General features: G+C 37.5%; 1 protein-coding gene across 4 annotated transcripts in view; it reads left to right on the forward strand.

Annotated features, from left to right (window-relative positions):
• The window catches only part of DHX40 (DEAH-box helicase 40), a 52,539-nt gene that overhangs the window by 20,298 nt on the left and 6,466 nt on the right, over nt 1-25,775 (forward strand). For all 4 annotated transcript variants that reach the window (XM_032617123.1, XM_032617124.1, XM_032617125.1 and 1 more), the window contains 5 exons: nt 3,031-3,111; nt 4,507-4,664; nt 18,921-19,035; nt 19,636-19,744; nt 20,451-20,545. In XM_032617123.1, the coding sequence (XP_032473014.1) occupies nt 3,031-3,111; nt 4,507-4,664; nt 18,921-19,035; nt 19,636-19,744; nt 20,451-20,545 (558 nt within the window). The remainder of the gene's footprint in view (nt 1-3,030; nt 3,112-4,506; nt 4,665-18,920; nt 19,036-19,635; nt 19,745-20,450; nt 20,546-25,775) is intronic.

A 25,775-nucleotide genomic window follows, 5' to 3' on the forward strand; every position in this document is an offset into this window, starting at 1 on the left:
CTAGATAAGAAGGAATTAATGACCAATATCGATTAGGAAATAATGAGAGAAAACCTAATGACCATAAATGAGTTTGTATTGTGGCTTTAGACATTATTTCCATGGTACCAGAAGAACTTGCAGATATAATGTCAGAGATATCGTGGGGCGTCTCTGAGAAATTATGCAGAACAGGTTACCAGAAAATTGTGAGAAACTCAAAAATCAATTTTCCATTTAAGAAAAGGGCAGATTATAGAAACGACTGCCCAGTAAGCTTGACATGATTCTTAGCAAATTCTAGCATAGATTATTGAAAAATGGTTTAAGAGAATATAATATATTTTTTAAAATATTTATTTATTTATTTGGCTGTGTTGGGTCTTTGTTGCAGCAAGTGGGATCTTTCCTTTCAGTGTGTGGGCTTCTCTCTAGTCGTGGAGCGGGCTCTAGTGTGAGCTCTGTAGTTTGCAGCACGCGGGCTCTAGTTGAGGTGCGCGAGCTCAGTAGTTGTGGTGCACAGGCTTAGTTGCCCCGCGGCATGTGGGATCTTAGTTCCCCGAGCAGGGATCGAACCATGTCCCTTGCATTGGAAGGCGGATTCTCTACCACTGGACCACCAGGGAAGTCCCTAAGAGAATACAATGTTGATTTGTAATCATCAGTGTGAATCAAAATGGTTCACAAAGAATATGTTATCATAAACCATTTTCTTTTCAGTTTGAAGGCAGGACCATCCACTTAATGGATGCACCACAAGGATTTATTGATTGATAACCTAATGTCTCTTGTTTTCAACACAATATTTAACAAGATTACATTGACGTATTTGTGAATAAGATGTGACAGTACTGCTGAATTAGGGTATATTTGCCGAATAGCCGAATCCAGAAAGTACTGATTAATTGCTCACCAAGCCTTGATGAAGGTTTTACTGGTAGTATGCTGAATTTCACTCTTTCCTGATAAGCAGTTTTAATGAAAATATTAAATAAAGATATTGAAGTCATGATTACCAGATTTTTGGAAAATATCTTCATTTCTAATGGGTAGATGATTAAAACCAAGATTTAGAATGGTCTCAATAGGCCAGAACCTTGGGCAAAAATCAACAAGGTAAAAGTCTGAAGGGGTACATCTTAAATCTTACGTTTTGGTTGCACATTAAAGAAATTCAGTGCGGAAAAGATCTGAAATTATCAGATCACCACAAACTTAATATGAGCTTGCAATTATTATTATGTTTAAAGAACAATTTAAAAAATTCCACTGGCATAAACTTTGGTTATATTAATAAACCACAGTGTCCAGGTGATTGGGAATTATAGCATTCCTGTTCTGTGTTGGTCACTGTACATTTGGAGTTCAATTTTGCATGTCATCGAGTTTTATCAGGAGTTTGACGAACTAGATTGTTTCTAAAAAATGCTAAATATGGTTGGTGGGTCTCTTAGAAACCAAATAATACAAAGAGAGTTTGACAGAATTGTTAATTGGTATAATCAAGGGAGAGAAATAATTGTAGTTTTTACAAATCTAAAATGGCTCTTATCTAGAAGAGGAAGCTGACTAGTCTGGTATTGCTCTAGGATAGGGGTCGTAAAATATGGTCTAGGCTCACTGACTATTTTTGTAAATAAAATTTTATTGGAACACAGCCACGCCCATTCATTAATGTATGGCTGCTTTTGCTTCAGCAGCAGAGTTGAGTAATTGTGACAGCGACCATATGGCCTGTAAAACCTAAAATATTTACTATCTGGCCTTCTTTAGAAAGTGCTTGCCAACTCTTGCTCTAGCAGATACCAGGACTTGTTGGTACAAGTTGTAGGAAAGCTGACGGTAGAACAGTCTACCAGATTTTTGTATATAAATAGAGTTGTCAATCCTCGAATGGACTTTTGTGTAAGGTATTAGACCTTTTGTCCTCTGTTGGACCTTTTTCAAGGTGGGAAATTGGAGTAGATGATTTAGCATCTCAAAACTAACGGTGGAAAAAAAAAATCCAGTGCAGAATAATATCAAGTGATTATTGTTCCTGGGGTGGGGGGATATATATTCACACTTGGTTATATGCAACTCTGCTGTCCTTTGTGAATATTATTTTTTTCCATATTTAAAGAAATATTTATTTTCAAGTGTGAAATAGATCCATGTTCTAGAGGCATCTGAATAGTCTTACTGTACTTTGTGAATATTGTTAATTGTCTTATGTTTATAAATGATATTATGGTATGTAAGAGAATGTCCTTATTTTCAGGGGATGCACTCTGAAATATTTTGGGGGTAAATTGGCATTACATTTGCAACCTGTTTGTAGGTAGTTCAGGAGAAAATAAGTACATACACATCCATACATACAATAAAGTAAATTGGTTAAATTAATTTAAGATATTTATCATTTCATTAAAAACCATTTTTAGGTACTATTAAATAATTTGTAATTTTTAGCCACTTTCAGTTAATTTTCCTTCACTGTTCTATAAAATTGTAATAAAAATTACAGATTACAGAACAGAGTAGACTTGATATTGGCTATGAAGAATGGGGAAGGGTTAAGATAAGCAGAGAGGAATGGTGAGAGTGTTCCAGCTAAGGGGGAATCAAAAAGAAGGGCTTTGTTTTTTTCTGCGGTACGCGGGCCTCTCACTGTTGTGGCCTCTCCCGTTGTGGAGCACTGGCTCCGGACATGCAGGCTCAGCGGCCATGGCTCACGGGCCCAGCCGCTCCGCGGCATGTGGGATCTTCCCGGACCGGGGCACGAACCCGCGTCCCCTGCATCGGCAGGCAGACTCTCAACCACTGCGCCACCAAGGAAGCCCAAGAAGGGCTTCTTGAATTAAATAGAAGAGTGTGATTCAGAAAAAAAATTTCCTCCTTTGCTGAATGCTGATCACAATCATAGAATGCTTTGAAAAAAAAAAAAAAGACAGAGAAAAGAAAGACTTGAAAAACAGAAGTAAAACCTTTTAAAGGAATTTTCAAATCTGTATAAAATCTTGCCATGTTCAAGGAATGGAATCTCATTTTATGTCTTATTTAAACACACAGGTTTCCCTATTTGGATCCACCTAATGAGAGACTTATTTTGGAAGCTCTTAAACAACTCTACCAGTGTGATGCTATTGACAGGTAAAAAACAAACAAAAAACGAAAACAAAACCAACCACAGTAGATATTAATCTCTTTTTAAAGTAGGGTTCTTTTTTTTTTTTTTTTGTGGTACGCGGGCCTCTCACTGTTGTGGCCTCTCCCGTTGCAGAGCACAGGCTCTGACACGCAGGCTCAGTGGCCATGGCTCACGGACCTAGCCGCTCCGCGGCATGTGGGATCTTCCTGGACCAGGACACAAACCCGTATCCCCTGCATCGGCAGGCGGACTCTCAACCGCTGTGCTACCAGGGAAGCCCTGGGTTCTTTTTTTAAAATTATTTATTTTTTATTTATTTATGTTTGGCTGCATTGGGTCTTTGTTGCTGCGCACAGGCTTTCTCTAGTTGTGGCGAGGTGGGGCTATTGTGGTGCATGGGCCCCTCATTGCGGTGGCTTCTCCTGTTGCAGAGCACGGGCTCTAGGCACGTGGGCTTCATTAGTTGTGGCACGCGGGCTCAGTAGTTGTGGCTCGTGGGCTCTAGAGTGAAGGCTCAGTAGTTGTGGCACACAGGCTCAGCTGTTCCGCGGCACATGGGATCCTCCCAGACCAGGGCTCGAACCTGTGTCCCCTGCACTGGCAGGCGGATTCCCAACCACTGTGCCACCAGGGAAGCCCTAAAATAGGATTCTTAATACTTTCCTTTATCATTAGTAAGTGATTTGTTTGAATTGAATGGATTGTTTTCCCTGAAATTAAAAGTTGTCCTCAATCTTTCTTCACCACAGTTCTGAAATTGTACCATAAAACTGTTTTGTTTAGTGTTGGTATTATTTAACAAGTAATTTCTTTCTTTCTTTTTTTTTTTTTTTTTTGTACTTTTTGACTGCTTTCATCCAATTCCCCCTCCCTTCTCACCCACTTCTGGTAACTACAAATCTGATCTCTTTTTCTATAAGTTTGTATGTTTGTTTGCTTTTGAAGTATAATTGACCTACAACACTATGTTTTTCCCTAACAAGTAATTTCTGAGTACCACTTCAGTGCCAGGCATTATGCTGGGTACATCAAAATGATGAGACCCAGAGTCCTTGTTCTCATGATTGTGTGATAGGAAAAGATGTGGTAATTATCATTGTCTCATTTCTTTAAGGACATTTTCCGTGCTTCTGTAGCATTGTGTGTCTTTTATTATACTACTTTATTCTGCCTCATTGTTTAGTTTTTTGGATATATAGGCCCTTGAGAGCAAGGAATTTATCATCTTTATATTTCTCTTATCAATGAACACAGTGTATCATATTTCTTATCTTGAATTGAATTTCTGGAGGTAATTTAAGGTAATCTAAATTATATCTGACTTATTCTGAATGATAAACATTTCCTTTGTACTCTCCCAAGGTAGAAAGACTTAAAAACTTTTTCTTTCCATTAAGGAGTGGCCATGTGACCAGATTGGGTTTGTCTATGGTAGAATTTCCTCTCCCTCCACATCTGACATGTGCAGTAATAAAGGCTGCTTCTCTGGACTGTGAAGACCTATTACTTCCAATAGCAGCAATGCTGTCTGTGGAAAATGTCTTCATTAGACCTGGTAAGAAGTTTATTGATGAGTTTTCTTTTCTAATTAATCGATTTTATTTTTTAGAGCGGTTTTAGCTTTCTAGAAAAATTGAGGGAAAGTACAAACACAGAGTTTTCCCTATTATTAACATCTTTCATTCGTGTGGTACCTTCATTACAATTAATGAGCCAATATTGATACATTATTATTAACTAAGGGATCACTGTTTGTATTGTGAATTCTGTGGGTTTTGACAAATCTGTAATGACACATACTCACCATCAGAATATTGTGCAGAATAGTTTCACTGCCCTAAACATTTCCCATGTTCCACTTAGTCACTCCTACATCCCTTCCCCCAAACCCTTAGCAACCACTGATCTTTTTACTGTCTTCATAGTTGTGCCTTTTCCAGAATGCCATATAATTGGAATCATACAATATGTAGCCTTTTCAGATTGACTTCCTTAACTTAGCAATGTGCTTTTACGGTTCCTCTATGTCTTTTTTTTTTTTTTGGAGTATGGTTGCTTTACAACGTTGTGTTAGCATCCACTGCACAACAAAATGAATCAGCCATACACATACAGATATCCCCTCCATTTTAGACTTCCCTCCCATTTAGGTTACCACAGTGCATTAGGTAGAGTTCCCTGTGCTATATAGTATGTTCCCATCAGTTGTCTATTTTATACATAGTATTGAAAATGTATATGTGTCAATCCCAGTCTCACAGTTCCTCCCACCCCACCCCTTTCCCCTTTGGTATCCATACATTTGTTCTCTACGTCTGTCTCTATTTCTGCTTTGCAAATAAGATCATCTATACCATTTTTCTAGATTCCACATATATGTGTTGTTATATGATATTTGCTTTTCTCTTTCTGACTTACTTCACTCTGTATGACACTCTCTAGGTCCACCCACATCTCTACAAATGACCCAGTTTCATTCCCTTTTATGGCTGAGTAATATTCCATTGTATATATGTACCATGCTCCATGTCTTTCTGTGGCATGATAGCTCATTTCTTTTTATTGCTGAATAAAATTCCATTGTGTGCAATTTGTTTATCCATTCACATATTGAAGAACATCTTGGTTGCTTTCCAGTCTTGGCAGTTATGGATAAAGCTGCTCTAAACATTAGTGTACATGTTTTTGTGTGAACATCGATTGTCAACTCATTGCCAAACTGTATGATAAGAATATGTTTAGATTTGTGAGAAACTGCCCAACTATCTTCCGAAGTGTCTGCACCATTTTGCATTCCCACCAGCAGTGAGCCTGAGATTCCTGTTGCTCCACCTCCTCAACAGCTTTTGGTGTTGGCAGTGTTTTGGGTTTTGGCTATTCTCATAGGTGTGTAGTGGTATTTCATTGTTGTTTTAATTTGCAGTTCCCTGATAACATATGATGTTAATTGTCTTTTCATATGCTCATTTGCCATTTGTGTATCTCCTTTGGTGAGGTGTCTGTTCCAGCCTTTTTTAATCAGGTTATTTGTTTTCTTATTGTTGAGTTTTAAGAATTCATTGTATGTTTTGGATAACAGTTCTTTATCAGAAATGTCTTTTGCAAATATTTTTTCCCAGTCTGTGACTTGTTTTCTCATTGTCTTTCACAGAGCAAAAGTTTTTAATTTTAATGAAGTCCAGCTTATCAATTATTTCTTTGATGGGTCATGCCTTTGTGTTATATCTGAAAAGTCATCACCATACCCAAGTTCGTCTAGATTTTCTCCAATGTCATCTTGTAGGAGTTGATGTCTTTTTGTACCAGCCCCATTTATTCAAGACTCCTTTCTCCATTGTAATTCCTTTGCTCCTTTGTCAGAGTTAATTTGGTTGAATTTGTGTGGGTCTGTTTCTGGGCCTTGTATTCTGTTCCATTGGTCTGTTTTCCTATTTTTCTGTCTATACCACACTTTCTTGATTATTGAAGCTTTATAATAACTCTTGAACCTGGATAGAATCATTTATCCAGCTTTTCTCTTTCCCTTCAGTATTGTTTTGACTATTCTGGGTCTTTTCCCTTTCTATATAAACTTTAAAACCAGTTTGTTGATATCCACAAAATAACTTTCTGAGACTTTAATTGAGATTATATGTTTTTTAATAAGATTTTTAAAATATTTATTTTATTTATTATTTATTTTTGGCTGCGTTGGGTCTTCGTTGCTATGCACGGGCTTTCTCTAGTTGTGGCGAGCGGGGGCTACTCCTTGTTGTGGTGCATGGGCTTCTCATTGCGGTGGCTTCTCTTGTTGTGGAGCACGGGCTCTAGGCACGCGGGCTTCAGTAGTTTTGGCACGAGGGCTCAGTAGTTGTAGCTCACAGGCTCTAGAGCGCAGGCTCAGAGTTGTGGCACACAGGCTTAGTTGTTCTGCGGCATGTGGTGTCTTCCTGGACCAGGGCTCGAACCCGTGTCCCCTGCATTGGCAGGCAGATTCTTAACCACTGCGCCACCAGGGAAGCCCCTAATTGAGATTATATTGAATCTATAGATCAAATGGGAAAGAAGTGACATCTTGACAGTATTGTCTTCCTATCCATGTACAAGGAATATCTGTTTATTTAGATCCCCAGTAATTCACTGAACATTTTTTTGATTACCATATAACTAGCCCTACGAAACATGAAACTGAAGATAAACAATTTTTTTCATTTTGTTATTCTTTAACTTAGTTTTTTGAAATAGGGAGTATATAACGTTCCTGGCTGAAAGTTAATTTCCTTTCACTGGTAAAGGAAGATAGTATGGTGAACCTTTGCCCTGTTATAATACATTAGTAATATATTAACCTTTTTTTTTTTCTACAATCAAAAAAAAAGGTAGGTCAGCCCTTGTACACGTAGAGAATTGTTCTGAAGTTTCCATGTCTTTAGCCTTCTGCTGCTTTCCTTTCTTAGTGTGTCAGTACAGGATACAACTTGGTTCATCACATGTGAGCTTTGCTTTCTTCTAGTGCGTGGGGGGAAGGGTTGGGGGGGGTGGTTCACAATTGTTTTTTTCCAAAGAGCTTCTGAGTAGATAGTGTATCTTACCTGCAACCAAGACTAACAATAGTATGCTATCTCACTGGCCAAATCCCTTTATGACTGTGAGTGTTGGGTCCAGATTGGTTTATTATTGTGATGGTTATAATGGAGGATACGTTTCTCTATAAAAATACTCTGTAGTTTAATTAGTGTGCTACCTATCCCAAATAGATTGCAGTGTAGTTTTTAAGTGTCAGAATTTTGATTCTAGTAGTACCCTAATTGCAGGGGTTTTTTTTTTTCTAGTATAATACTATATGCAGTAAATAAGGTTGGCTGGCTTTCATTAGGTAGTATCAAAGCTAAAAATACTATTTAAAAAAACTATTACAGAGTATTGAAATGGGGGTCAAGAGATCAGGATTCTAACCTGACTCACTGCTACCTAATTATCTGACTGTTGGCCTAGTTTTTCTGGACTTCATTTGTAAAACCAGGGAGCTGGATTAAGGTGATCCAACTCTAACAGTCTTGTAATGCCAGAAAAAAGGAAATGTTTTTCCTTGTTGGAATATTGAAATAGATGAAACTAGTCTGGTGTTACATTTTTTTGTGTGTGTGGAGGTGGGGTATAACATTTTATTGTAATACAATTTCAAACTTACAGAAATGTTGAAAGAGTAGTAAAAGAATTTTTTTTTAACTTTTATCTAGTTTCAGCAGTTTTTAACATTCTCCTGCATTTGCTTTATAATTCTCTCTGTGCATGTATACATATACGTATTTATGTATTTTAATTTTTTTGGCTGCGTTGCTGTGTGTGGGCTTTCTCTAGTTGTGGTGAGCGGGGGCTACTCTTTTTTGAGGTGCGCGGGCTTCTCATTGCTGTGCCTCCTCTTGTTGTGGAGCACGGGCTTTGGCGTGTGGGCTACAGTAGTGGCAGCATGCAGGCTCAGTAGTTGCGGCACATGCACCCTAGAGCGCACGGGCTTCAGTAGTGTGGCCCGCGGGCTCTAGAGTGCAGGCTCAGTAGTTGTGGCTCATGGGCCTAGCTGCTCCGAGGCATGTGGGATCTTCCTGGACCAGGGATTGAACCCACGTTGCCCTCACTGGCAGGCAGACTCTTAACCACTGCACCACCAGGGAAGTCCCTACATATATGTATTTATAAATATGCACTTTATTTCTTTTTCTGAATCATTTGAGAGTAAATTGGAAACATTGTGCTCCCTTACCACAAAACATTTACATGTACGTTTACCAAGAACATGGGCAATCTCTTACTTAACCATAGTACATTTATCAAAATGAGGAAAGTTAACTGATACAATGCTGTTATCTAGTCCAGAGTCCATATTCAAATTGTCCATTGTCCCTAGAGTATACAAAAGTAGTTTCAGAATTGCTAAGCTATACCACTGTGAAAGGCAGTCCTGTATAAGTAGAGTTCAGTATTTGCTTATAGTTGTGTTTTGTTTTCTTTTGAGGCAAAATTTACATGTAGTGAAGAGTATAAATCCTAAGTGTATAATTCAGTGAATTTTGTGAAATAAATTTACCAATGTACCCTACACTCCTGTCAAGATATAGAACAGTTTTATCACTCCAGAAAATTCTCTCAGTGCCCGTTCTCAGATTCCATCCTACCTCCCCCCAGCAAGCCACTTTTCTGACTTTTTTCAGGTTAGTTTTGCCCCTTCTGAAACTTCACATAAATAGAATTATACAGTACGTGCTTTTTTGTGTTTGGCTTCTTTTGGTCAACATGTTGTATGTGAGATTCATCCATGTTCTTGTATGTATCAGTGCTTTGTTCTTTTTATTGTTGAGTAGTATCCTGTTGTAAACTACGATTAGTTTATCCATTATCCTATTGATGGACATTTGAATTGTTTCTTGTTTGACGCCATTTATAAATACAGCTATTTTGAAAATTCTTGTGCAAGTCTTTTGTAGATATATATTTTTATTTTTCTGAGATAAATACCTAGGAGAAAAATAGCTACATTACTGAGTTTAACTCTAAGAAATTGCCAAATCTTTTCCCACAGTGTCTCTACCATTTAAAAATCACATCAGCAGTGTTTGAGAGTGCAGCTTGCACTACGTGTCCTCCTCAACATTTGGTGTTGCCAATCACTTTCATTTTATATATTCTGTTATATATCAAAGAAGTGATACCTCTTTGTGGTTTTAATTTGCATTTTCCTGATGACTAATAATTTTGAGCACTTTTTTGTGTGATTATTGATCATTTATCTGTCTTTGTGAAGTATCTATTATAGTCTTTTGCCCATGTTTTAAATTTAAAAAATATATATATATTGAATCTGGTAGTTCTTTATTCTAGGTACAAGTTATTTGTTAGGTATGAGTTGTGCATATTTTCTTCCCAGCCTGTGGCTTTTCTGTTTGCTTTTTTCACAGTGTCTTTTGATGAGAGAGGTTTTGAATTTTGAAGAAGTCTTAGGATATCAGTTTTTGTGTGTGTGTGGTTATTGCTTTCTGCATGGTAAGAAATGTTTTCCTGCCCCAAGATAGTAAAAATATGCTTCTCTCTTGTATCTCTATTGATACTTCGATCTAGAAGCTTTACAGTTTCTAGCCATTAAGTTTAGGACAGTAATCCATCTGAAATTAAGCTTTGTATATGGTGTGAGGTAGGGGTCTAGCTTACTTTTTTCCCTGTGAATATCCACTCGTTCCAGGACATTTGTTGAAAAGATTTACTTTCCCGCATTGGGTTGCTTTGGCACCTTTGTTAAAAATCTGTGAAAAGTAGGGGGACTTCCCTGGTGGTCCAGTGGTTAAGACTCCATATTTCCACTGCAGGGGGCACGGGTTCTATCCCTGGCCGGGGAACTAAGATCCCACATGCTGTGCAGTGTGGCGTGGCCAAAAAAAGAAGTTAAAAAAATAAAACCTTATTAAAAAAAAGTCTGCAGAAAGTATATGTGTAATAGTCTATTTCTGGACTTTATTTTATTCTATAGATCTATTTGTCTATCCTTATGTCAGTGCCAACTTTGTATTGATTACATAGCTTATGATAAATTTTGAAATCAGCTAGAAAAAGAAGCAGAATATTTATATTTTCAGTATTGTTTTGATTATTCTATATTCTTTGTATTTCCATATAAATTTTAAAATCAGCATATTAGTTTCTTAAAAATAAGCCTGCTAAGAATTTAGATAGAGATTGTATTGAAAACTTTGCTGGCTTTTTGCCATTTCTTAACATATCCTTGTTCTATTGTTGTCATATATATTATATTTACATACATTATAAACCCCACAATACAGTATTGTAATTTTTCCGTTAAAGCTTCATATGTCTTTGAAAGAAGTTAAGAGAAGAGAAAAATTAAGTCTTTTCCATAGCTAGAAGTAAAAGTCCAGGTGTTAGTTTTTAAACACTTACTTAGAACCCTCTATCTGTGGGTGGACTGTTGACTCAGTTTTTTAGCCTTTCAGGTTGTTCAGGTCTTAAGTTTTGATTATGTGTTCTTTTTTTTTTTTTTTTTTATTAAGTCCTTGAGGTGGTTTTTGGTATCTTGAAGGCCTTTATTTGGGATCTACACTTTAGCAATTCCAGGAAAAGGGAGACTTTCCTTTGCTAGCCTAATACTTGGCCTTAGATATCTATGGACATAGGTCAGTCTGATTCTTTAGAATATTGAGATAATAGCCAGTAGGAATATGTCTTGTATTCTGTGCTTTGATTTGATGGGAAATTTTTGAGTAAGTCTTGCCCTTATGAAGCACGTGATGTCAGTGATGTTAATGGATATGAAGCATGAATTACCCTGAAAGCCCTCAGGTAACACATAGATTTATCAGTGTTTCTAAATTCCATGCAATGAAAACATAACTGTAAAGCAATGGCCTTGTCTATTGTCTTGTCAGATGTAAGATTAAGTTTATTTTCCTTAGATACTGACCTAGGCCCTCTTTTTAAAAAGTAGGTAATACATGTGTTGCTATTGTCAAATATATTACATTTCTATGTTATAGGCCCAACAATACAATTTTATAGATAATGTTTCATGCAATTTCTTTTAAATACATAAGAGAATAGAAGAAATAATCAATAATAATATAATCATACTCTTTAAAAAAATTTACCTACATTTTAACTTTTACCAGTGCTCTTTTTTAGTGTCATTCAGATTACCATCTTGTGTCACTTCCTTCAGCCTGAATAACTTCTTTTATTATTAATTGTAACGCAGGTATGCTAGCAATGAATTCTTTCAGGTTTTGTTTTCCAGGAATGCCTTTATTTTGCCTTCATTTTGAAAGATAGTTTTGCTGGATATAGGATTCTTAGTTAATGGTGGTTTTCTTTCAGCATTATATCATCCCACAGTCTTTTGGCCTCCATCATTTCTATAGAAATTCGACTTTTAATTTTATTGAAGTTCTTTTGTTCACAACAAGTAAATTTTCTCTTGCTCCCTTCAGTATTTTGGCTATTATATGTCTGTGGATCACTTTGCTTTTATCCTACTTGGAGTTCATTAAGCTTCTTGAATGTGTAGATAAATGTTTTCCATCAAATTTTGGAATTTCTCAGCCATTATTTTCTCAAAAATTTTTCTGCCCCTTTCTCTCTCCTCTTCTTCTGGCACTCCCATTATGCATATGTTGGTGTGCTTAATGATGTCCTGTATTTCTCTGAGACTCTTTGGATTGCCTGATCTCTCTTGATCTATATTTTGCTGATTCTTTCTCCTGTGAGTCCAAATCTACTGTCAAGCTCCACTTAGTGAAGTTTTCATTTTGTTTATTGTACATTTCCATTTCAGCAGTCAGCCACTGATTAGTTGGAGGTTGTTCCTAACTCCCTTAAGCCACTGGTGTTTGCACCCTTTACTGTTGGATTTATGTTGTGTGGCTTGACGGCTATTTTCACAGTTCAGGGAGTTTATGAGTTTGTCCTGTGTTCAGCCAAAGACCAGAGGCTCAGATGTTCCCTCTCCTTTTGCTTCTTGGGCATCTGCACAGTCTTCCAGAGCATCAGGACAAACTATGGTTTTTGCAGTTTTCTCTGATATTTCTGTTAAATGTTTGATTGGTTTCATTTATTACAAACCCATAGGTAACATCATACTCAGTGGTGAAAAGCTAAAACCTTTTCTCTAAAGCAGGAACAAAACAAGGATGTGCACTCTAGCCACATCTGTTCAACATAGTATTGGAAGTCTGAGCCACAGCAGTCAGACAAGAAAAAGAAATAAAAGGCATCCAAATTGGAAGGGAAGAAGTAAAACTGTCACTGTTTGCAGATGACATGATACTGTACATAGAAAACCGTAAAGTCTGCATCAAAAAATTATTTGAATTAATAGATGAATTCAGTAAAATTGCAGGATACAAAATTAGTATTCAGAAATCTGTTGATTTTCTATACACTAATAGTGAACTATCAGAAATAGAAAGCAAGAAACTAATTTATTTTAAATTACATCAAAAAGAATAAAATACCTAGGAATAAACTTAACCAAAGAAGTGAAAGACCTATACTGTGAAGATTATAAATCATTGATGAAGGAAATTGAAGATGGTACAAAGAAATGGAATGGTATCTCATGTTCCTGGGTTGGAAGACTTAATATTGTTAAAATGTCCACACTACTCAAAGCAATCTGTGGATTTAATGCAATCCCTTTCAAAATACCTGTGACATTTTTCACAGAACTAGGACAAATAATCCTAAAATTCGTATGGAACCACAAAAGACCCTGAATTGCCAAAGCAATCTTGAGAAAAAAGAACAAAGCTGGAGGTGTCATACTCCTTGACTTCAGACTGTACTACAAAGCTACAGTAATCAAAATAGCATGATACTGGCTCAGAAACAGACATATAGATCAACAGAACAGAATAGAGTGCCCAATTAAAAAAAAAAAAAAAAAAAAAAAAAGAATAGAGTGCCCAAAAATAAACCCATGCACTTATGGTCCATTAATCTACAACAAAGGAGTCAAGAATATACAATGGAGAAAAGACAGTCTCTTCAATAAATGGTGTTGGGAAAACTAGACAGCTATATACATGTAGAATGTATGAAAAAGAATGTATAAAAGAATGAAATTAGAACGTTTTCTCACTCCATGTATAAAAATAAACCCCAAATGGATTAAAGACCTGAAGCCATAAAACTCATAGAATAGAACATAGGCAGAACATTCTTTGACATAAATCATAGCAATATTTTTTTGGATCTGTCTTCTAAGGCAAAAGAAACAAAAGGAAAAATAAACAAGTGGGACCTAATTCAACTTAAAAGCTTTTACGCAGCAAAGGAAATGATTGACAAAACGAAAAAACAACCTACTGAATGGGAGAAAATATTTGCAAGTGATATGACTGAGAAGGGGTTAATATCCAAAATATATAAATAGTGCTTGCAACTAAATATCAAAAAAACAAACAGCCTGATTGAAAAATGGGCGGGGAATTCCTTGATGGTCCAATGGTTAAGACTCCACGCTTTTACTGTCGAGAGCTTGGGTTCAGTCCCTGGTCGGGGAACTACAATATCCCACAAGCCCTGCAGCAAAAAAAGGGGGTGCAGAAGACCTGAATAGACATTATTCCAAAGAAGATATACAGATGGCCCAACAGGTACGTGAAAAAATGCTCAACATTGCTAATTATCAGAGAAATACAAATCAGAACCACAATGAGATATCTATCACCTTGACACCTGTCAGAATGACTATCATCAAAAAGTCTACAAATAATAAATGTGGCAAGGATGTGGAGGAAAGGGAACCCTAGTATACTGTTGGTGGGAATGTAAATTGGTGCATGCAGTATGGAAAACAGAATGGAGTTTCCTCAAAAAAACTAAAAATAGAACTACCTTATCATCCAACAATTCCACTTCTGGGTATACATTTGAAGAAAATGAAAACACTAATTTGAAAAGGTAACATGTATCCCAGTTATAGCATTGTAGCAGCATTATTTACAATAGCCAAGATATGGAAGCAACCTAAGTGTTCATCAACAGATGAATGGTTAAAGAAGATATGGTGTATATATATATATATACACACACACACACACACACACACACACACACACACACACACACACACACACACAATGGGATATATCTTAGCTGTAAAAAAGAATGAAATTCTGCCATTTGCAACAATGTGGATGAAATAAGTCAGACAGAGAAAGACAAATACTCTGTTATCACTTATATGTAGAATCTAAAATGTAAATGAATTTACATAACAAAACAGAAACAGACTCACAGATATAGAAAACAAACTAGTGGTTACCAGTGGGAAGAGAGAAGGGGGGATGGATAAGATCGTGTTGTGGAATTAACAGATGCAAACTACTATGTATAAAATAAATGAGCAACAAGGATATATTTTACAGCACAGGGAAATATAGCCATTATTTTGTAATAACTTATTTTTTTAAAATAAATTTATTTATTTATTTTTGGCTGTGTTGGGTCTTCGCTGCCGCACGCAGGCCCTCCCCAGCTGCAGCAAGTGGGGGCTACTCTTCATTCGGTGCACGGGCCTCTCACTGCAGCGGCCTCTCCTGTTGCAGAGCACGGCCTCCAGGCACACATGCTTCAGTAGTTGTGGCTTGCAGGCTCCAGAGCGCAGGCTCAGCAGCTGTGGCACACGGGCCCAGTTACTCCATGGCATGTGGGATCCTCCAGGACCAGGGCTCGAACCTGCGTCCCCTGCACTGTCAGGTGGATTCCCAACCACTGAGCCACCAGGGAAGTCCCTGTAATAACTTTAAATGGAGTATAATCTATAAAAATATTGAATCATTCTGTTGTACACCTGCAACTATTATAATATTGTAAGTCAACCGTGCTTCAATAAAAATAGTTTGGCTGCTCTACTTCAATTTTTGCTGGTCTGCCTCTATTGATATTACACCAAGCTGTCATTCTCCATGGATTGGTAGCTGATTGATCTGTTTTTGACAGTGCCCTGGGGCATAAATTGCTCCATAGTCTGATCCAAATAAAGTTAGGCACCTTGGCAAGAGCATTCCTTGGCATCATCCAGGTCTGATTCCTTGAGGCAACAATTGCTACCTGTTTCTTATTCATACTTAAAGAGACACTCTTGCTATATGTACATATATGACCTAGGCTTAATTTTTTTTTTTTAATTTATTTTTGGCTGCTTTGGTTCTTTGTTCCTGTGCACAGCTTTCTCTAGTTGCGGCGAGTGGGGGCTACTCTTTGTTGCAGTGTGCAGGCTTCTCATTGCGGTGGCTTCTCTTGTTGCAGAGCACAGGCTCTAGGCGTGCGGACTTCAGTAGTTGTGGCACACGGGCTCTAGAGCACAGGCTCAGTAGTTGTGGCGCACGGGCTTAGTTGCTCCGCGGCATGTGAGATCTTCCCGGACCAGGGCTTGAACCCGTGTCCCCTGCATTGGCAGGCAGATTCTTAACCACTGCGCCACCAGGGAAACCCCTAGGCTTAATTTTTAAACCTGGATTGATGAAGCAGGCTTCAACTGTTACAAAATGCAGCTTCAGTTTTTGAGCATGTGACTTGCTGAGATCTTGCTACACCCTAAAATATGTATTCATTGTCCAACTGCTTTTAAGTGCATTTATAGTCTTTATAGGTTAAGCATTTCTTTCTGGCTTGCGTCTTAGTCATTGTAGATCACCTAATTTAGTTTATTATATACTTATTGGTAAAACTGGCTAGTATTTTCAGATCTAACATTGAATAAAGGTTTTAAACATCAAAATGATGATTTTGCTCTAGTAAACTGTATACACAGTGTCTGCTAGTATAGATATTGCTTTAGAAGTCAGACAATGGAGTGAGGGCTCTTAAATGTTTTTAAGGTGGTAAACAGCATTGCCTTAAAATGGAACAAATTTAAAATAACATTGTGTTGGTTTTTAAGTTTTTAATTATTTTAACTGTGACATTTTTAGAAATAAATCATACTTTATGTGTATGTGTCACTTACAGCCTTACTCCCCTGCTTCAGCTCTGAGGATTGTTGTTATTAAAACCCTTTCTGTGTAATAGTTTTATTTTCGGATTGGTTGTTATATAGAAAAGTATTAACTTATCTTCCCAAAGAGAGAAGTTCAGCTGATGGAGCCTTGTGTTGCTACTTCAGCTTCTTATTTAGTTTTTGCCTCAGTAGCATTATTTGCATGAGTTAAAACTGATAATAGAATTTCAATCTGGGGAAAGATAATAAACTAAAGAAAATGACAAGTCTGCTGGGAAAGTAATTAAAGATGGATAGTCAAACTACTGTTTAGTCAGAGTATAAACTTGCTGAGATTGTAGGAACTGTGTGTGATATGGTTTTTTACTTTCCTATAGAAATCCTGAATTGACTATGGGACTTCTGCCAGTTTTAATTTTAATTAATTAGGTTATTTTTGAGAGAAGAGATAGGGAAAAGGAACAAAAATATGTTCTGTATTTTCTCTTGACTTTGAGAATAACAGGGGGAGAGAGAGAGACAGAGAGAAGGTAGTAGCAATGTGGGAAGGACAGCCAGAAAAGCAGTGTGCTCTCTACATTTTTTAAAGTGTGAACAGGTAGCCACTCTTTAAACAACAGAGATCCAACACTAACCATGCAGAGTTAATCTTTACAAAATATAAACTGAGTTTAGAATTGTAATCCACTAAAATTTATTGTAGTTATTATGACATTTTATTAAGAGATGGTAAGCCATTTGTGTAAATTGTTGTAGTAGGTATTACAGCTAAATTGAACATTTCTAGGGTCAGCTGGAGGCAGAGAAGAGAAGAACTGAACCATAATAGGAAGCTTCTCTGAGGCTTCATAGCCCAGAGGTCAGAGGAGGCTGGGACTTTACATTTGTATAGCAGGGATACCACAGTTCAAGGATGCAGCAGCCCCTGGCTGATAGGTAGGCTTGTCTCTTAGTGTTGGAGCCAAGACAGAGTTGATGCTTGAGTCTAGTGCATAGTACCTTCTGGGCAGTGGTGTTTGGGTGCATGAAATTAGATGTTTTGGCTTAAAAATCAATACCCATGACTGGTTCAAGAGATAGTCATTATATCTTCACCTTGGCAGGGCCATTTGTATGGCCATATTTGCTCTCCTTTTGTCTCTAGCTGCTTCCTTCAGTTGTTACCCAGGTCACATAGGTGGAAGCCACTTAAAGCCTGGGATAGAAGACTTTATATCTTCGTGAGTGTTTCATTTAATCAGATTGCTTTCTTCCTAATACCAGGAACTGATGCTTTGCACATTCATGTTGTAGTCTGTCTAAGTGCTGCTGCCTGGAATTGGGCAGCATGGTGCCTCTGCCAAATCTAGCTGTGATGGGCATACTGAACGAGTAGGGTGGGGGTTTGATGCCCTACAATGAGGGAAGAAGCCCTAGGACCTTTTGACAAAAAGAGGGGGCGGTTAAGTTTAGAAACAGGCAAAACACTTCTTTGGGGTTAGAAGTCAGGATATGGGTTATCCTTGTGGACGGGAATGGGTAGTTATTGGAAGGAGAGCAAAAAAAGGGCTCTGGGATGCTGGTAATATTCTGCTTGTTGATCTGGGTGTTGGGTACATTGGTATGTTATATTTGTGACCACTCATTGACCTGTACACTTATGACCTGTGTAGTTTTCTGTATGCATGATATACTTCAATATAAAGTTAAAAAAGAAAAGTTTGTCGTAGTTCATTTCTGCATATATGATGGTCCTAATTGTCCATAATTAGGAATTGGATAAATAGGGTCTGGTTAAATTGTGTTGTGTTCCTTATACCCCTGAGAAATACAATGTAGGTATGTTTGAGAATGAATAATTCTATGTGTACTTACATTAAGCTGTTACTAATAAAGGAAATTTCAGAAGGTATATCCCACTTATGTAAAAATAAACCATTATACACAATGCTTGTATATATATAGAAAATATCTTGAAGGACACACACTAAATAATTAACAGTGGTTAGCCTTGAGGATTGGTTTATGGGTAATGTAACAAAGTGGGGAACATTGAACTTTTACGTGAGTATTTTTTACTGTGAGCATGGGTTACTCTTATGGTAAAACCAATACTAAATTCTAAATACTTTTTGGGAGGAATAATGTTGCTATTCTGGTAAAATCTCCAAAGTGTGATTAAAGAAGAAGAGGAATTGTGGGAGTAGAGACCCCCCAGAAGAGTTAATGTACTTCTCCCTTATTCCACCTCAGAGGGCAAGGCAGATTTTAATGAGCTTGAATAAACAAAGTGAATATAGGCACTTGATGTAAAGTAGAACTAAACTGCCTTTCCAATTGTCGTTTTAGTTGATCCAGAGTACCAGAAGGAAGCAGAACAGAGACATCGAGAATTGGCAGCTAAAGCTGGAGGATTTAATGACTTTGCGACTTTAGCTGTCATCTTTGAACAGTGCAAATCAAGGTATGTGAGATAGTTCTTCGTACTGGAAAGTGTTAGTTTGAAATATATCTTCAATATAGTATATTGTTTTAGATAGTAAGGTTCAGTGGGAATGATACTGACCTCAAGGTATTTTTGTGAACATTAGTGGGATTTCTCTGTCAGGTGACTATGACTTAGTAGTCATTTATTGCATAACATTAGTTCTCTTCTTTCTTCTCCCCCTAAACCTTTCCTGAAAACTGACCTTATAGAATTTTGGCTCTGTATAAGTAGCTTAGTTGAGAAAATGATTGGATATTTGTTAAAGCGTATATGAATAAAAAGGAACCCATTTCCAAATCATGTTTTAATTCACTTAGAGGCACCTGCATTAACTTGTTAAAGCATATATGAATAAAAAGAAACCCATTTTACGAATCATGTTTTAATTCACTTAGAGGCACCTGCATTAATTTGTTTTTTCAAATTCCTTAAAGTGCTTTTTAATTAATTGGACAGGTCTCATAAAAGAGCTGACAGTTGCCTATGGGTTTCTAGTTGTGTAATAGAAATGAGAACGTTAGACTGTCTTTCACTCATAGAAGATATTTTTGAGACACCAATATTTTTGTTTTGCAGTGGAGCTCCAGCTTCGTGGTGCCAGAAACATTGGATTCATTGGAGGTGCTTATTTTCTGCATTTCGTGTTGAAGCTCAACTTAGAGAACTGATCAGGAAGCTTAAACAGGTGATTGCTATGATGTTTTTTTCCTTGAGTAGCATTTTGGCAAGGCCTTCTGAGTACTCTACCCCAAACCATGTATATCATAAGGTGTTGAAGAATGGTTTGTAGGAACAGGCACCGTTCCTGACCCTGTGCGAGCACACAGCTCTGTTATCCCTTATCCTTTTGGGAGGCTCTTTTCCTGGCCTCGGGTAATTTCCTCACATTCATATGCTTACCATTACTCAGTTGAACTCTTGAGGCCCTTCTGCATATCTCTGGAGTTCTCTATGCAGATCTCTTCTCTCCTGAACTCTGGCCTGGGAACTTTAGCCATCCTGGTCTTCCTGGATTCTCAGCTCAGTCTCTTTAAGTCTGGGAGTTCTCCATGTTCCACTTGGGTTTTTCCTTTCCTGCACCTTCGTCCAGAATCTTTCTCAAGGTTGACTGTAAGCTGGGGCAGTTGTTGGACTTACTTCATTTATTTTCCCTACTTCATTTATTTCTCAGAGGTCACTGTCCTTTATTGCTTGATATATAGTGTTTTGGAGGTGATTATTTCATATGCTTTGTCCATTTTTTGGTTGGTTCAAGCAGAAGGGTAAATCTGGTCCGTCTTACTCCATATTGGCCAGAAACAGAAGTCTTTAGAAATGTGGATTTTTCAAACTAAAAGATTATTTCAAATTGTTCTGTGAGATTTACCACTGTACATGTATTCTTTCTATAGCAAAGTGACTTCCCAAGAGAGACCTTTGAAGGCCCTAAACATGAAGTACTGCGAAGATGTCTTTGTGCAGGTTATTTCAAAAATGTAGCTCGCAGGTAAGCAGTAAGAGCTTGAGAGATGGATAGAGAAATACAACCATATTTGATGATAATATTAAATATTTAATATTAAAGACAGTTTGATTTAAACTCTGTTTAAATCAAATTATGATGACATCAACTACAGTGACCCTTTTCATAATTGTCACTTGTGCAAGGGGAGCTGCAGTGGCTGAGAGCAAGATATTGAAGCTCATGTGGGGCAGGAGGGGAGTCTGTAGGACAGCTGTCCAGCATGGGGTATTAGTGCCTAAGTTGAGTGACACTGGTTTTCTTGCAGAGGGGTGGCTCTTTGTGGAGTGTGAAAGCCAAATAGGTTGAAGATGGCATCCCTGAGGAAGGGTAGTTTGGTGTGGAATGTCAGGTCTTGAGCAGGATTGGGGAAGGTACTCACATGGGAGTTACTTGGTATTGAGTGTCAGAGTCTGAGTGTAGGGAGGGAGGCCATCTTTGTAGGGGAAGGGGTAAGAGTGGTGGTGATGGGAATTCGTTATATACAGGGGAATTGATCACATAATTGAATATATTAAGGCAAATGGTGAAGGGAGTTAGAAATGCTGAAAGGGAGAAAACAGTAATGAGCCCTGTGGAGTTGATTGGAATTTCAGGTATTATGGGTTTTTTAATTAATTTATTTATTTATTTATTTATGGCTGCATTGGGTCTTCGTTGCTGCACACGGACTTTTTCTAGTTGTGGCGAGTGGGAGCTACTCTTCGTCGTGGTGCGCGAGCTTCTCATGCGGTGGCTTCTCTTGTTGCGGAGCGCAGGCTGTGGGTGCGTGGGCTTCAGTAGTTGTGGCACACAGGCTCAGTAGTTGTGGCTCATGGGCTCTACAGCACAGGTTCGGTAGTTGTGGCGCACGGGCTTAGTTGCTCCGCAGCATGTGAGATCTTCCCGGACCAGGGCTCAAACCTGTGTCCCCTGCATTGGCAGGCAGATTCTTAACCACTGCACCATCAGGAAAGTCTGGTATACAGTTTTTACTATAGTTAGATGGATGGATAGATAGATATGGTAATAAAAATAGATGGTACTGTGTGTGTGTGTGTGTGTGTATGTGTGTATAATATGTATTTGTGTGTATGTAAATATGTAACCTAACTATGAGATGGACTGGAAGCAATGACACTATAATAGCAATGAATATACTTTGTGCCCAGATCTTGACTTGGAACAACCATCTGCCACATAAAAGACCCAGAGCTCTTTGAAGAAATAGGGCTGGGAAAGTACATGATGAGCCCGAAATATCTTATTTTGCCAGCAAGCAAAGTAGTGATCAGTGAAGGTTGAGGCCATGTCAGGAGTACAAAGGAGCCAGCTTGAATAGGTCCCAGGTGATCAAAGATGGGATATTTTGAGCATTGAAATAAATAATGATAGTAATGGATTATATAACCCATTGAATAAAATGTGAAATCATGGGTCTATAATCATATAAATTAATAAATGAGTAAATTAAAAGTTTAATGACAAATAGAATTATTTACATAGTTGAGCACCTCTCCACAAAACTCTCGTTAATTACAAAGGGAAAAAGTAACTTCTCACTGAAGAAGCCTGGCAGATGTTACCTAAATCAAGCAACAAATCAAAATCATGTTCCTCCTGATAGGATATAATGAAAACACAGCATCACTTCTGTGATATTCCTGCCAAAGATCTGTAACCTGAATCTAATCATCCTAAAACAGACAAAATCAAATTGAGGCACATACTACAAAATAACTAGCTCATAATTTAAAGGTGTCAAGATCATGAAGGTCAAAGGAAGACTGGGGAGTATTGCAGAATGAAGGAGACTAAGGGGCCATAAAATGTAAAGGCAGTAAATGATTCTGAACTGGATCCTTTTACTATAAAGGATATTATTAGGACATTTGGTAAACTTCATTGGGTTCTGAGGATTAGATGCTAGTAATGTGTCAGTGTTAATTCCCTGGTTTTGATGGTTGTATTATGGTTATATAGGAGAATATTCTTGATTATAGGAAATGCACACTCAGGTATTTGGGGATGATGGGTCATAAGTTTGGCTACTAACTTTCAAATGGTTCAAGAAAAAAGATTTTTGTACTGTCCAAATATGTACTGTGTAGATATATATACAAATAATTATAATGCAGTCTGATCTGGGTTATAATAGGAATATATGTGAAGTTCTGTAGGAAATCAGTTGTGATGATTGAGCTCTAAGGTATAATTTTGACAAGTTTTTGGAATAACATATATATAGGGAAGTATAGAAGAGGATAAGAATTTAAAGTTAACACGAATTAGAAAAAATGCAGATGAAATGTTCTAATTATCATATATTTTTTTGAATTTTTGAATTTTATTTATTTTTTTATACAGCAGGTTCTTATGAGTTATCCATTTAATACATATTAGTGTATACATGTCAATCCCAGTCCCCCAGTTCATCCCACCACCACCACCGCCCACTCCACCGCCACTATCCCCCGCTTGGTGTCCATACATTTGTTCTCTACATCTCTGTCTCAATTTCTGCCCTGTAAACCAGTTCATCTGTACCATTTTTCTAGGTTCCACATATGTATATTAATATATGATATTTGGTTTTCTTTTTATGACTTACTTCACTCTGTATGACAGTCTCTAGATTCATCCACGTCTCTACAAATGACCCAGTTTCGTTCCTTTTTATGGCTGAGTAATACTCCATTGTATATATGTACCACATCTTCTTTATCCATTCGTCTGTCGATGGGCATTTAGGGTGCGTCCATGACCTGTCTATTGTAAATAGTGCTGCAGTGAACAGTGGGGTGCATGTGTCTTTTTGAATTATGGTTTTCTCTGGGTATATGCCCAGTAGTGGGATTGCTGGGTTATACGGTAATTCTATTTTTAGTTTTTTAAGGAACCTCCATACTGTTCTCCGTAGTGGCTGTATCAATTTACATTCCCACCAACAGTGCAAGAGGGTTCCCTTTTCTTCACACCCTCTCCAGCTTTTGTTGTTTGTAGATTTTCTCATGATACCCATTCTGACTGGTGTGAGGTGATACCTCATTGTAGTTTTGATTTGCATTTCTCTAATAATTAGTGATGTTGAGCAGCTTTTCATGTGCTTCTTGGCCATCTGTATGTCTTCTTTGGAGAAATGTCTGTTTAGGTCTTCTGCCCATTTTTGGATTGGATTGTTTGTTTTTTTTAATATTGAGCTGCATGAGCTGTTTATATATTTTGGAGATGAATCCTTTGTCCATTGATTCGTTTGCAAATATTTTCTCCCATTCTGAGGGTTGTCTTTTCGTCCTGTTTGTAGTTTCCTTTGCTTTGCAAAGCTTTTAAGTTTCATTAGGTCCCGTTTGTTTATTTTTGTTTTTATTTCCATTACTCTAGGAGGTGGATCAAAAAAGATCTTGCTGTGATTTATGTCAAAGAGTGTTCTTCCTATGTTTTCCTCTAAGAGTTTTATAGTCTCCGGTCTTACATTTAGGTCTTTAATCCACTTTGAGTTTATTTTTGTGTATGGTGTTAGGGAGTGTTCTAATTTCATTCTTTTACATGTAGCTGTCCAGTTTTCCCAGCACCACTTATTGAAGAGGCTGTCTTTTCTCCATTGTATATCCTTGCCTCCTTTGTTGACCATAGCTGCATGGGTTTATCTCTGGGCTTTCTATCTTGTTCCATTGATCTATGTTTCTGTTTTCATGCCAGTACCATATTGTCTTGATTACTGTAGCTTGGTAGTATAGTCTGAAGTCAGGGAGTCTGATTCCTCTAGCTCTGTTTTTTTCCCTCAAGACTGCTTTGGCTATTCGGGGTCTTTTGTGTCTCTATACAAATTTTAAGGTTTTTTGTTCTAGTTCTGAAAACAATGCCATTGGTAATTTGATAGGGATTGCATTGAATCTGTAGATTGCTCTGGGTAGTATAGTCATTTTCACAATATTGATTCTTCCAATCCAAGAACATGGGATATCTCTCCATTTGTTTGTATCATATTTAATTTCTTTCATCAGTGTCTTATAGTTTTCTGCATACAGGTCTTTTGTCTCCCTAGGTAGGTTTATTCCTAGGTATTTTATTCTTCGTGTTGCAGTGGTAAATGGTAGTGTTTCCTTAATTTCTCTTTCAGATTTTTCACCATTAGTGTATAGGAATGCAAGAGATTTCTGTGCATTAATTTTGTATCCTGCAACTTTACCAAATTCATTGATTAGCTCTACTAGTTTTCTAGTAGTTTTCTTAGGATTCTCTATGTATAGTATCATGTCATCTGCAAACAGTGACAGTTTTACTTCTTCTTTTCCAATTTGTATTCCGTTTATTTCTTTTTCTTCTCTGATTGCCATGGCTAGGACTTCCAAAACTATGTTGAATAATAGTGGTGAGAGTGGACATCCTTGTCTTGTTCCTGATCTTAGAGGAAATGGCTTTCAGTTTTTCACCACTGAGAATGATGTTTGCTGTGGGTTTGTCGTATATGGCCTTTATTATGTTGAGGTAGGCTCCCTCTGTGCCCACTTTCTGGAGAGTTTTTATCATAAATGGGTGTTGAATTTTGTCAAAAGCTTTTTCTGCATCTTTTGGGGTGATCATATGGTTTTTACTTTTCAGTTTGTTAGTATGGTGTATCACACTGATTGTTTTGCCTATATTGAAGAATCCTTGCATCCCTGGGATAAATCCCGCTTGATCATGGTGTATGATCCTTTTAATGTGTTGTTGGATTCTGCTTGCTGGTATTTTGTTGAGGATTGTTGCATCTATGTTCATCAGTGATATTGGCCTGTAGTTTTCATTCTTTGTGACATCTTTGTCTGGTTTTGGTATCAGGGTGATGGTGGCCTCATAGAATGAGTTTGGGAGTGTTCCTTCCTCTGCAATTTTTTGGAAGAGTTTGAAGAGGTTGGGTGTTAGCTCTACTCTAAATGTTTGATAGAATTCATCTGTGATGGCATCTAGTCCTGGACTTTTGTTTGTTGGAAGATTTTTAATCACAGTTTCAATTTCATCACTTGTGATTGATCTGTTCATATTTTCTATTTCTTCCAGGTTCAGTCTTGGAAGGTTATACCTTTCTAAGAATTTGTCCATTTTTTCCAGGTTGTCCATTTTATTGGCATGGAGTTGCTTGTAGTAGTCTCTTAGGATGCTTTGTATTTCTGTGGTGTCTGTTCTCCTTTTCCATTTCTAATTTTATTGATTTGAGCCCTCTCCCTCTTTTTCATGGTGAATCTGGGTAATGGTT

The sequence above is a fragment of the Phocoena sinus genome, chromosome 20, assembly GCF_008692025.1.
Source record: "Phocoena sinus isolate mPhoSin1 chromosome 20, mPhoSin1.pri, whole genome shotgun sequence".
NCBI classification, from domain to species: domain Eukaryota; kingdom Metazoa; phylum Chordata; class Mammalia; order Artiodactyla; family Phocoenidae; genus Phocoena; species Phocoena sinus.